General features: G+C 33.4%; 2 protein-coding genes across 2 annotated transcripts; one reads left to right on the forward strand and one right to left on the reverse strand.

Moving 5' to 3' along the window:
• Nucleotides 1-327: 327 nt before the first annotated feature.
• Nucleotides 328-4542, forward strand: LOC142532195 (type I inositol polyphosphate 5-phosphatase 5-like). The gene is made up of 10 exons (XM_075638516.1): nt 328-432; nt 533-620; nt 750-827; nt 1433-1520; nt 1601-1705; nt 2571-3111; nt 3235-3428; nt 3567-3675; nt 3785-3933; nt 4069-4542. Exons 1-10 carry the CDS (start codon nt 352-354, stop codon nt 4298-4300), a joined length of 1665 nt encoding a protein of 554 aa, XP_075494631.1. The 5' UTR covers nt 328-351; the 3' UTR covers nt 4301-4542.
• A 111-nt stretch (nt 4543-4653) lies between these two features.
• LOC142532098 (acyl-coenzyme A oxidase 2, peroxisomal) lies at nt 4654-9329 on the reverse strand. The gene is made up of 7 exons (XM_075638400.1): nt 8723-9329; nt 7803-7918; nt 6592-7472; nt 5946-6125; nt 5700-5866; nt 5495-5618; nt 4654-5042 (listed from the first exon to the last, which is right to left on the reverse strand). The coding sequence occupies exons 1-7, from the start codon at nt 9178-9180 to the stop codon at nt 4875-4877; spliced, it is 2094 nt and encodes a 697-aa protein (XP_075494515.1). The 5' UTR covers nt 9181-9329; the 3' UTR covers nt 4654-4874.
• Between the last annotated feature and the right edge of the window lie 3898 nt (nt 9330-13227).

The following is a 13227-nucleotide window of genomic DNA, read 5'->3' on the forward strand; positions in this document are numbered from 1 at the left end:
CAAAAAATTATTTCGTGAATGGAATAATCCATGTTTTTTCACAAAGAAAACAAAAAGTCAACACAAAAATCGATAAAAGAACACAAAAATTCATAACATTTATATTCGCAATCTTGATTAATTAAATAATTAAGGCACAATCTCTTTTCTTGACAATTAATACGATTCACTAGAATTTTACATTGGAAATCCACAAAGGAAATACATTGATTATGAGTTGTCACATTATTATATTATATTATATTATATTATATTTTAATATTTTAATTAATATTGTGAAAATTAAATATGCAAATTTAGATAAAAGATTGTTTGTCTTTGAATCCTGCAAATTGTTAGAAGTCTGGTTTCATGGCTACGGCCACCTGCAGCTGTTCCAGCAATCCCACGACCACCCCAGAAAATTCTGTCAAATGCGATAAGAAAAAGAAGGTAATTATTATTTTATTCTCCTTGATTTATTGAAAATATAAGTATTTTTTTATTATATTTGATATCGCTTCTTCATAATATCAATAATTTTTGGATGAAGTCTATCATTCCAAAGATTTTTGGTTCAAAGAGAGATAGCAGAGAGGGTTCAGAAGAGGACCTTGTTCCATCGGATGGAAATGAAACTGGTTAGCTCTTTCATTTCTTTCCCAGAAAATTTATGATGATGATGATGATGATATATATATATATTCAAACGTCACATAAATAAATTTCAATCATTTTTTATATTTTTTTGGATTGTTTGGGGAATATAGATTTGAATAAAAAGATCATCACATCAAGGAAGAAAACTTTCTTGGAGACGTCAAGTTCCGCAAGGCAAGGTTTTCAAGGTAAGAATCGTTAGCATTACGGCCAAAGAATCATGTATTTGACGTACTGACGATATTAAATCAAATCAAATTAGTAGTTTCATGTTTTCTCGAAAACAGATGTTATGATCATCTTATTTGTGTCAACATATACAAATAATAAAATATATGTGTGTGTGTTCAGATATGTATTATTATTCCTTTTATTAGTATTGATCAGTCATCAGCATATCAGTTATAGTGAACTTTTGATTTTTGTATTTTCCTTTGAAAAAATCATATTTTATACGCTATATATTAAAGAACATAATAACTTAAGTCAATCTTTATATATATATACGTATGTATGTGTGTCTGTGTGCATTTTTGTTTGGTCACCTAACAAAAGACTAAAAATTGAGTGCGTTGAGCTTTGATATATTATGCATAGATATTGATAGAACATTTCTATTAATTGCAAACAGTTCTATTCCAGATAATTTACACTATTACACTGAAGCATGCGTTTTTTTATTACATTCATAGTATGTTTTCTCTATACAACAAACACTCATCCAAATTAAATATAATTTCAAATAGTTTTTGAACAGTTTGTGTTGTGTGTGTGTGTGTGTGTGCACTCTCAGGAAGGCATGGTGCCGGGATCGAAGGCCTGAACCTGTCGTGTTATGATGATCTAACAATGGAAGAACCTACTGTAATTCAAGACATTCGGTATAAATTATTGCAAGTGATACTATATTGTTTTCAGAAATTTTTTGATTCTGTATGCTATATATATCGAAAAACTGTAGGGTTTTCGCAGCGACATGGAATGTTGGGGGGAAGACTCCTAACCCGGAACTCAATCTTGAGGATTTCTTGCAGTTGGAGGGTTCTTCAGACATTTACGTGCTCGGGTACGCCCACGAATTTCGCTTTTATATACTCAACTCAACTCAACATATGTACTAGAATAACTCGTAAAGGAGAACATGAGCGTATGAAAAATCTTGCATGTCTCTGGAGAGAGAGATATTACTTTGTATAACGATAAATAGTTTCCATTGCCTATCTTGAAATGCATAGTTTATTAAAATTAATACTGAACAAAAAATGAGAAAAATTAGCTATTTAATTTTTTTTTTTGTTTAACTGGCTTTTTGATAATTCAGTGTCTTAAATATTGTTCTACACTTAGAACTGTGTTTATATGAAATACTCGATTTTTATGCGTCGTCCTTGGGTAAGACCTGTGGTTTTAGCTAATGAGAAGGAAATAAAGAAAAAGGTCAAAGATTATAATTAAAAAAAATTGCTTAACCTGCGAGTTATATTTCTAACCCACCCAACCAACTTTGTTTTTTCATGAAAATAGTTACATTTTATGGAAAATAGTTTTTTTGGTCCACTTAACTTGTTCAATTTTATTATTGGTTCCTTATATTTTTCATAGTTTGGTTTTGGTACACTTCAAATTTAATTTTCCTCTATTTTGGTCAAATTACTTAAGTTACACAGAGAAATATGTTGACATAACATAAAAAATTGTTAACTAGTCATATGTCATCTTAGTAAAACTATAACCAAATAAAGTGTCTAAACCGAACTTTTACGATGCAAGTTAATTAACCAAAATCCAAAATTTTACAAGTTAATAAAAAAAAACAAATCATTTTCCCTAAATTTTATGTATCCTTACTCATAACTGCCCCTAGCTAGCTAGCCATCTTTATTTTATGGAACTGTTGAGGAGTGAGTTTTCTACTGTTGATGTATTTTTAGGTTTCAAGAAATTGTTCCATTAAGCCCTGGAAATGTACTAGTAATAGAAGACAATGAGCCAGCATCAAAATGGCTTGCACTTATAAGCCATGCACTCAATAAACAATACCATGAATCAGCCTACTCTTCAGATTCAAGCACAAATTCAGTACATTCGAATTACACGAAAACCGAATCGAAATCTAATCTCTTTAGCAAGCCATCTTTGAAAGCGCTCAACAAGAATCTGAGGGCAGAGAATAATTTCGTAAAGAGGTGCAACTGTTCATGGGATCCCACAGTTTCGAATAGAAGGCGAGCAATGAAGCTTAGTGATCCAGCTTGTGCATCGGAACCTGATGTTCGTGATCCGAATGTAGATGAATTCCTTTCAGCAGCTGAAAGTTGTATGCTTAAAAAGTTCAAGTATCAAGTGGTGGCTAGCAAGCAAATGGTGGGGCTCTTCGTTTCGATCTGGGCTCGAAAACAACTATTAAAAGATATTGGTCATGTAAGAATTTCTTGTGTTGGAAGAGGAATCATGGGCTATCTGGGCAATAAGGTGATATAAATATAACATCCATATCCCTTTGATTCATTGGCCTGTATATATTATGCTAAAAAAAAATTACTCAATTGGCTTGTGTTGCAAGGGTTTCAACATATGTATATATCTTCTTTGCAGGGCTGTATATCTATAAGCATGACATTGCACCAAACAAGCTTTTGCTTCGTGTGCAGTCATCTGGCTTCCGGAGAGAAGGAAGGAGACGAGTTGAGAAGAAACGCCGATGTAGCTGAGATCTTGAAGTCCACACAATTTTCTAGGATTTGCAAATCCCCTATCGGCCGAATGCCCCAAAGAATCATCGGTCACGAGTAAGCAATACATCATGCATGTGATATCGTTTCAAGAACTCGAGTATACATTCGAATATCTATTTTTCGACGAGCAAATAGAACTTAATTTTACATAAAAACCCAACTGATGAATGGTAATCTGTCACAATTTTTCAGCCGTATGATCTGGCTAGGGGACTTGAATTATAGAGTGGGTTTGAGCTACGAAGAGACGAGGCTCCTGTTAGAGGACAATGATTGGGACTCACTCCTGGAGAAAGATCAGGTGGTTTATCACTGTTCTTAATTGCTTTAAACTCAACCAAATTATTTAAAAGGTTTTCATGACTCATCAGTTATATATACCTCCTACTAATTGAATGGATGATACACAGCTGAATACGGAGAGAGAAAGTGGAAGAGTGTTCAGTGGGTGGAATGAGGGTAAAATCTCGTTCGCACCCACTTATAAATACTCCCATAACTCAGATTCATACACAGGAGAGACTGTCAAATCCAAGAAGAAACGAAGAACCCCTGCATGGTATGAATATACATTCCGAAACCCTTCATTTATTACGACCAATCATCCGATGGATTTGGGTTATTACATAAGAGTGTCATGTGAATGCTATCCATATATCGTTCTGAATTCTTGATGGATGTTCATGAATTCCAGGTGTGACAGAATTTTATGGCGTGGAAGTGGCATAGAACAACTGTCTTATGTACGAGGAGAATCGAGATTTTCCGATCATAGGCCAGTTTGTGCTGTGTTTGCTGTGGAAGTGGAGACCAAGATTAACAGAAACAGTATTTCGAAATTATTGAGAAAAGGTTATTCCTGCACAGCCACAAATTTAGAATACGAAGACTGCATACTCCAAAGGCACAGCTTTTATGAGCTTTAGTTGCATTACTCTTATTTATAACAATTATCATAAATATAGTACCTTCAGACCTAGCAACTAGCATGAGAAACTGCCGAGACTTCTGTATCGAACTTCTAGTAACTGAGTATCTTCTTGCCGTAATGGAGAATTGTTCATGGTTCCAGATTTCGGCTTCTGATTTCAGTTTCAGTTCATGATTCGAACAGTCATTGTCAGGTCTATGTATATCAGAACATGGATTGTTGCCCCTCATTTCGAAAAATAAGTGTTTCAATTAGTTTTTATTTTATAGATAGAAGTTTCCTGGGCATTCTCATCACAAGAATGTTAGAATTGTAGCAACATTTTTTTAAAAACAGTGGCAAATACGATTAACATTAAGCAATAAAATTTAATATTTATTAGAGTAGAATGAAGAATCTGCTAAGTATTCATTTACAAGGCTTATTAAAGTACAACAATTGAACCAAAATAGTGGAAAATGCCCCTTGTTAATGGCCAGATCAAGTATATGTCCCATTTCAACATATAATTAGTAACATACATTTCGATTATTATACCCCTCTTTTTGTCTAAATTGAAGCATACTGTTCTAGTTTTCGAATCCGGCGAACTGCTTATATTGAGAATAGGCTTCTTCGGTAGCCTGCATTCCAATCGGCGCCCGCGTCACATAATCTGGAATATCAAATGCATCCACAAGTTCCTTTGCAACATTCTTTACTTGGAAGCTTAGGTATTCGCTCAACTTGTGTATTGCCTGGAAATATAGAAATGCCAACAAATGATAATCCTATATTCAAAACTCAAAATACCAACTTTCAGCAAACAAAACCATCAGATTATATTGGCTGTGACCAACATCTATACTGCTGTTACACATCACGTGATAGAGTCATTTAGGTTGCATTTGGATGGACGGATTTTAGTGGATTTAATTACAAATCTACATCTCAAATCAACTGTGTTAATTTGGCTAAAAACTAAAACGAAAGATTTGAGATCCTTAATGCTGCTCAATTATGTTTTTTCCCCTACAATTTCAAATCAAATCTCCAAACCTAGTGATTTTAAATCTATGAATCTCAAATCCTTTTATTTGAATTCCTACAAGAAATCCAAATCCTTCCATCAAAACACAACCTTAAATCTTGAAATCTACCCATGAAGAATCTAGAGTTTGATTTTTCACAAGAATATAAACATATATACCTTAGCTTTGTTAGGAGCAACATAATCTACGTTGCGGTAAGTTCCAATGTCATTCCAGATCCGATCCAAAGCATATAAATCGCAGACTAATTTTAGAGCCGCCCGGGAACTTGGATCAGGACAACTGGAGGATAAGAATATGTTATGATTTATACATCCAAATTTTTTTGCCACTAGGAGAAAAAGGTGTAGAGTTAGGATATACCTTTGTACAGCGTCGATAAATTTTTCTAGGGTTACGGATTCAATGTGAGACTCGGCAAGCGTCAAAAGGTGGTTCAAACATCTATTCCAAGCCCCAAAGTTCCCAAGAGTTTTTGAATGTTTCCGAAGTCGAACAGCAACGCTTTGAAGTAACCGCGAAGTACGGTACTGGACCAGGAAAAAATAAATTGAATGGCAAGATATTTAATGGTTTTCTCATTTATATAATCATCCTGATAATAATTACCCTAAAGGCGTCCAGCTGAAACTTAGGATCCCTTAGGTGATCTTTGCCTTCCCATCTAGCAGTCACGGGATTGGGCTGAGAGAGATAGGAGTTCATGGAGACTCTCAAGTAGTTCCATGTGACTGTTAGTGTTCCACCTTGGAATTTCTCTTGGTACTGTTTCAAAAGATAACCTGCTACCTGGATCACAAAGAAAAATTGAAAAGAAAAGAGAATATATTATTCTTGCATCAATATTAGCGAACACAAAAAAAGTCTGGTGTCAGTTCAGGTAACTTCAATGAAATTTTGTTGTTTATAATCCAAGACTAGTCAGAAAGAATGCCTCTTTTACCCTTGTATGACAGGACCAATGAAGCTAACTCATTCTAAGATTAAGATATCAGGGCAGACTAGGTCCATCAAGAATCTATAAAGTAGTCCACATCCCACTCATTTCCATTCTTAGAGAGAACAGTGAAAAATTCTGGTGTTACTCTTGCCTCGAGAGCTGAAGACAACACATCTGCTACTGTTGTATCTCCAATGTCACATAATTCCGCAAAATTATGAGCCCACTTGCTATTGTTATCATAATTCATTCATAAAACATATGTTCTTTTTGTTAAAAGAATAAAAAATCTATTCCTAACTAATTTACAAAAACCTGTTGCAAAAGCACGGTATTGTCTCCTTCAAATGTCTGAAAGATGTCATGGTCATTCCTCAAGCTGCCAAATCTGTTGACAGCAGCATATCCATGACCTCCACAAGCTTCTCTACAAATGCTCAATGACTTTGCTGTATATGAAGTAACATAGGCCTTCAGCCCTGCTGAAAGTGTATGGACATCCCCTATCAACTGCTCGTCGTAAGTCTTCTTCATCTCGGAATATTTATCTATCAAGTGCAATGTGGCAAAATGGTAAGCATAAGCTGAAGCCAACATTGGCATCAGCTTATGCTGCTGAGATTGGTAATCAAGTATGCTGATTTCAGGTTGCTTTGGAGGGCCAAATTGCTGTCGTAGTAGAGAAAATCTGACTGCTATTATGACCGAAATCTTCAGGACACCAACTGAAGAATATGCAAGACCAACTCTCCCTCCTACAAGCTCACCTAGTGTAGCAGCAAATCTTTTGCTGATAGAAGGCAAACTGCTGGTGTATTTTCCATCTCTGGAGACATCTCCAAATCGATTTAGAAGATTATCTCGAGGAATTCTTACCGATCTAAATCTCAATGCGCCATTATCTACTCCATTTAGTCCGACTTTATGACCACAATCATGTATTTCAACTCCAGGAAGTGTCTTATGGGTCTTCATATCTCTAATCGGAACAATAAATGCATGAACACCCATATCAGAAGTGCCTTCTGCATCATGAGTAGGCAAGATTAACTTTGCAAAAACTGTTGCAAACTTTCCATGGACAGCAGCGTTACCAATCCACCATTTAATGGCCCCATCATTGGGCGTGTCGATGATGAACTCGTCTGTGAGTGGATCAAAAGTTGCTACTGTTTGGAGGCCTTGAACATTTGAGCCTTAAAAGGGAACATTCAAAGGAGCAATAAGAAAAGCATAAAACAAAATCTTGACAGTTCAAATTATAAAATCATATAGCATTTTCTTAATCTTTTGCATATCTATATTTCTTGAATGATCATATACACGCCATGCTGGTGATCACTAAAAGGCGAGGGCTAAAAGAAAATATGAATGTATTATTGTCAACGACCATGATTTAAGTGCATAGGTTGAGAATATGGGGAACAGATGGTACCAATGACATTCTAGCAATCTTAACAAATATTGACCCATAGAGAATTGTTGATAAATGGCCTTAGGTCTCAAGTCCAAGCAGGAGAAACTACCATGATGAAGCTCTGTCATTGCAAAACACCCTGGATACTCCAGGTTGTCAATTCCTTCAAAGAACTTGTCTCGATGCTTTTGGGTCCCCAAGTTAAGTACAGAGCCTCCCCAAAGGCTGAGGAATCCATAGAAATTCAAGGTCATGGTTAGGATCATTTATGTGGAGAGTTAAATAGTAGAAACAATAGAAAGCAAAGCACCAGATAGTGTTATTTTTATAATATCCCACAATCATAATACAATCAAGGAAAGAAAAACCTCATATACATCAATAGCAGAATCGTATTTGATATTCCTATTGTTTATAAATTCTACCGTGCAAAGGATAAAAGGATATAAAAATCATAACAAATTTCAGGATCCTTCTATTTCTCTTCTACCTTTCCTTCTACTCTGTTCTATGCTCTACTTTTCTTTCTATTTCTGAGATTGAGCAAAGCTCAAGGTCATCAGGTATCCTTATCCAATTGACGCAGAATAGTGAACGATGGTCATTACTAGGAGGCCACCACGGGGAATCAATTTGTCGAGGGTAAGGGCACCAAATCCCAAATGGCGATCAGATCATTCACATCTATTGGCAATGCCACCACCCTCAATCAATTTCGCAGAACATTAAGCAAGTATGATGATAAACTTGAGAGAATTTTCTCCGAAACAGATTAAACTTTTGGTTTGTCGCTAGCATAATATCTTCCTCCAGAAACCAACCATATAAAACACCAATAAATGATCATGTTCTACAAATCACACATCCATCAAGCCATTCACTCTTCTTACTCACATAAATCACTTAGAAAAGAACCTCAAATTTTAAACTTTAGCTAAACAATAGCCGTTAATAAACGACACACCACAATTTCCCGAGAACAAATATCCAATTTTATATATAAAAGAGGTCTGAAGTAGCAACAATAACCTGTATTGCACCCCCATCTTGATCCCCAACGACATGTCCACGCCTCCCACAGCCTCAATAACAGCAAAATACTTCCCCGGGTCTTCCAAAGCATACACGAATGGCCTGATTCCAGCCTCTCTGACCAACCCCATCAGCTGCCTCATACAAAGCTCCCGGTGTTCGTCCTTCGATATCTCAAGCGGCGTCTGCAGCTCAGGCCTCGAATTGAAGTAATCATAAACCCTTTGTTGTATGTCCCTATGCTTCCCCCTCATGTACTCAGACAACCGATCCCTGTTCACTACAATCTTCGCACGGCCAGCGCACTCCAGCACCTCCAGGTCACCGGATGACGCCGATTCCGGCGTCGGTTGTAGGTGAAAAAACAATCTTTTGACGCGTCGAGTGACGATTGATTGATCCTGAAACCCATCTTGCGGCATTGAGATAGAGGCGTTTTCGTCTTCGGATTCCATTCCTTCGATCGATAGAATCGATGTGCAAAATTCTTCGGGCAATTTATTGGTTTTTTGTAGATAGGTGAGTCGGTTCGCTGAAAGAAAGATTTGCACGGGAAGAAAGGTGACGTAATTCCAGGAAAGAGAACCACGTGGATGTATTTGATTGGCTTATGAAAGCATGGGAAGTACATAATTTCGGCGCGCCTTCCAAGGTTATGGAGATAGAGATGGGAATTGTAGAAAAATATATTTTAATTTAATTGACATTTTTTAAAATTAATTATTTTATATGGTAACGTCATAATTGTTGACTATATAATTATTTATAGGATCGTGCGAAACTCCTCATCCTTGTCCATATATTAAAATTAAGACCTTATAAACCATAAATTAATCATTTAATAAATTGTCGATATTTTGTGATACAATATTACTGATATTTATTCGTGATATAAGTCAATTTTTTATATCTTTATAATAAAAAATACTAATTTTGACAAAAAAATTAATATATTTTCTATTGATAACTCAAATAAACTATATTTCTCATAAAATTGACTCGTGTGATCGTCTCATATAAGTTTTTATGTTTAATAAATGAAAATAAATTGGTGAATTATTTAATAATAGGTTTATAGTGAGACGGTCTAACAAATCATTATATTGGAGACGAGTCAACCATGACCATATTTACAATAATAAGTAATAATTTTGCTATAAAAATTAATATTTTTTCATGGATGACTCAAATAGAGTATCTTTATCATAAAATTGACTCGTGAGATAGTCTCAAATTTTTTTTGTGATTATTTAAAAGGTTTATTGTAGCCCATAAAATTTTATTTACAAAATGGGAGTATAAATACCAAGATAAAAATCCATCATTTTAATAATCAACGGGTCTTTTATGTTTATTTTTCAAATATCTCTCTCTATTTATTAATTAATCCGTGTGAGAAGTGTGTTATATTATTAAATGTTTCTTGAAATTATTTGAAAATTTGACAAGAAGTATATATTTTACGATGCAAATAAATATTTAATCAAACTTGATTTATTTGCGTGACACCTACTTTTATACAACTTTTTTTTTATAGTGTACATGTGAGCGACCTATTAATTTAGCCAACCACACTGATAACAAAACTCATGCATTTATTTTGTCTACATAATTGATTATTTATGCGCTTGAATTAAAATTTTCGAAATCGCAAAATTTCAAATATAATGTATAAATTCATTTCATATGCCAATATTTATTTAACTAACTCACCACGATGAACTTTTTTGTTGCAGGAGAATATGAGGAGTGGATCTCATGGGAGACCGTCTCACGGATCCTAATCTGTGAGACGGGTCAACCCTACTAATATTCACAATAAAAAGTAATACTGTTAGCATAAAAAATAATATTTTTTTATGGATGACCCAAATAAGATATCCGTCTCATAAACACGACCCGTGAGATCGTGTCACATGAGTTTTTGCCGAATATGAGAGGGATTAGAAAATTCTAACTTGGATGAAATAAAAAAAGCTAGCTGGCTCCGCCATTGATGATGATTCATAATTGATTGATTTTTCCGATAGGAAAGAGGTTGAAATTAAGGATATCATCAGCAGAAGGCAGAAAGTTTCAGTGAACAAAAAAAATTTGTCGCTCAAAAGATCATCCAAAAATATAAACTAGTACTGTTGTAATTTTTTAATCAATAATTTTGGTGTAATTTTTCATTTAAATTAGTTGGAGATGCGACATGATTTTACATGTTAACATTTTAAATTTTTTTCCTTATTATGATAAAATTATCTAAATTATTGTTCAATCTGATTATGAAATTAATAAATTTGTTTTTAATCAACAACTCACGATAATTCTACACAAATTTAGTAAAAAAAATACATTGAACATAAAAAATAATATTTTTCGTAAATAAGTTTTTGTTTCACAAAATTGAATTACGAAGTTTTCACTAGGTTTTCGTGCAAATCTGGTATCATTTGTTTTGTATTTATTGAATAAATGTGAAATTTATAATTGAAATGATTTTTATAATCCCGCCGAGTCAAAATAGTACAAACAAACTCTCAATATATAATAAACCAATATAATAATAAATGAGATGAAATTTGAATAAACATGTTCAAAGCCAATATTTTATTTACAAAATTAGTTCAGCCACGTGCATCCAGTACTTTACAGTTATATATATAGAACAAATACATAGATTCCATATAATTTAATATTTTTTTAATTATGTACAAAATTAGTTCATCCACGGGTTAATTATACCAATTCATTTGTGAAAAGTTTAAAAATCATAAAACATAGTAAAAAAATATTAATATGCTAAAATATTCTTCATTGTAAAAAATCAAATACATTGATGTCAAAAGAAATCAAGACACAATTTATCTCCAAAAGTATTTTTTTTATAAGATTTTGTATAAAAGTTTTATCTTTCGAGAATATTGAGTTTCTTAAACTATATATTTGATCTATAATATTTAAAACAATTTGTTTCAAATGAAAGACTATTTTTGTTATCTTGTGTTTTTGTTGGAATAGCGATCGAACTGTGATGGTTAAGCTGTTGTGCAATTTAAAAGATTTGAGTTACACGATTATCATCAGCTATAGCTCTTGGTAAAGAGACAAGCGCTCGGTCCTAAAATTTGTATGAGAGCCAAGGTCACAGGTTCGATTCTCATTGATTGCAAATAGTGTAATTATTAGGAGGGACGTTGTTGGGTAGAATAATTGTCTTTGTTGGAAGAACGATCGAACCATGGTGATTGAGCTGCTGTGCGAATTAAAAGATTTGAGTTGCACCATTATCATAAATTATTGTTTGTGGTAAATAGGCAAATGTTTGGTCCTACAATAGAAATCTATTCAAAAAATCCTATCAAGATTAACACAATTATAGACATATTGAAGAATAATTATTGCAACAGAGCGAAACAAGATACAAGAAAACAAAGAGAGAATTTTCTGAATGAAGACAACAATCGTATAAAGTGTTGATTGAAGAATTGTTTTATTGCTCCAAATTTTGACTACATAGAATTGCATTCTCGTGTTTTGCTTATTTTTATTATTAATATTTTAGAATGCAATTTACTTCATTGACTTGTTAAGTAAGATAATTTTTAGTTTCTTCACTAATATTAGTTTTGTAAACTCAATTTTTTTCTAGTAATTATTTTGTCATGAGATATCACACAAATATACACTATTTATGTGTTACTTTTAATTAAAGTTATTTATTTATATGTTATATTATTTCACTGCACGTTGTAACAAACTATTATAACATTGAAGACAACCATTATATTTGATATATATGAGTCTTACCATTATGTTAATCAAAATACTCTCACGAGATTTTTACTTTTTTTTTTTACAGATATATTTATATTATCCCGTTCAGCCACCAACTGAACTGCTAGGAAATATCTTTGAAATTGGTAAGCACCTGCAGGTTTGAAAAGGCCTAAACGCGGTCTACGGCTGGTCAACACTTGTGCTGCACTCTTCTTTCTGGAAAACGTTTCCATGCTGAAAAGTAAAAATATGAAGAGAAAAAAAGAGAGTTAGAGATTTGAATTGTCTACATTATTTTATTTTTCAAGAATTCTCTCAAAATTTATATCGGTTTAAGGTGAACGAATCCACCAGACGTGTGTTCAAGCTCGAACTCGAGCTTTTACATGGGTTGTTCGAGGGCCTGTGAGCGTAAAGTGATTTTAGTTGTGAACACCATTTGCTTATCTATTGAACACAAAAATGGTCAAATATCTATAATATGTATATAGTTTTAAGGCATTTAAAGATCCGACTATGTACACACCAATTTAGATTTAGACTATAAAATGTATATTTTCTCATTTAGTAACAAACGTGTAGTATATATATATATATATATGTATATTAATTAAATAGTTAAGTCAATTTAGCAATTAGGAACATAACTTATATAGTAAAACAGAGAGATAATTTTTTTTAGTTAAGATTATATATTTTTTAATACATTATTTTGGATCGAATTAATTGCAGCG

Source organism: Primulina tabacum, chromosome 1 (assembly GCF_025594145.1).
Source record: "Primulina tabacum isolate GXHZ01 chromosome 1, ASM2559414v2, whole genome shotgun sequence".
Lineage (NCBI taxonomy): Eukaryota > Viridiplantae > Streptophyta > Magnoliopsida > Lamiales > Gesneriaceae > Primulina > Primulina tabacum.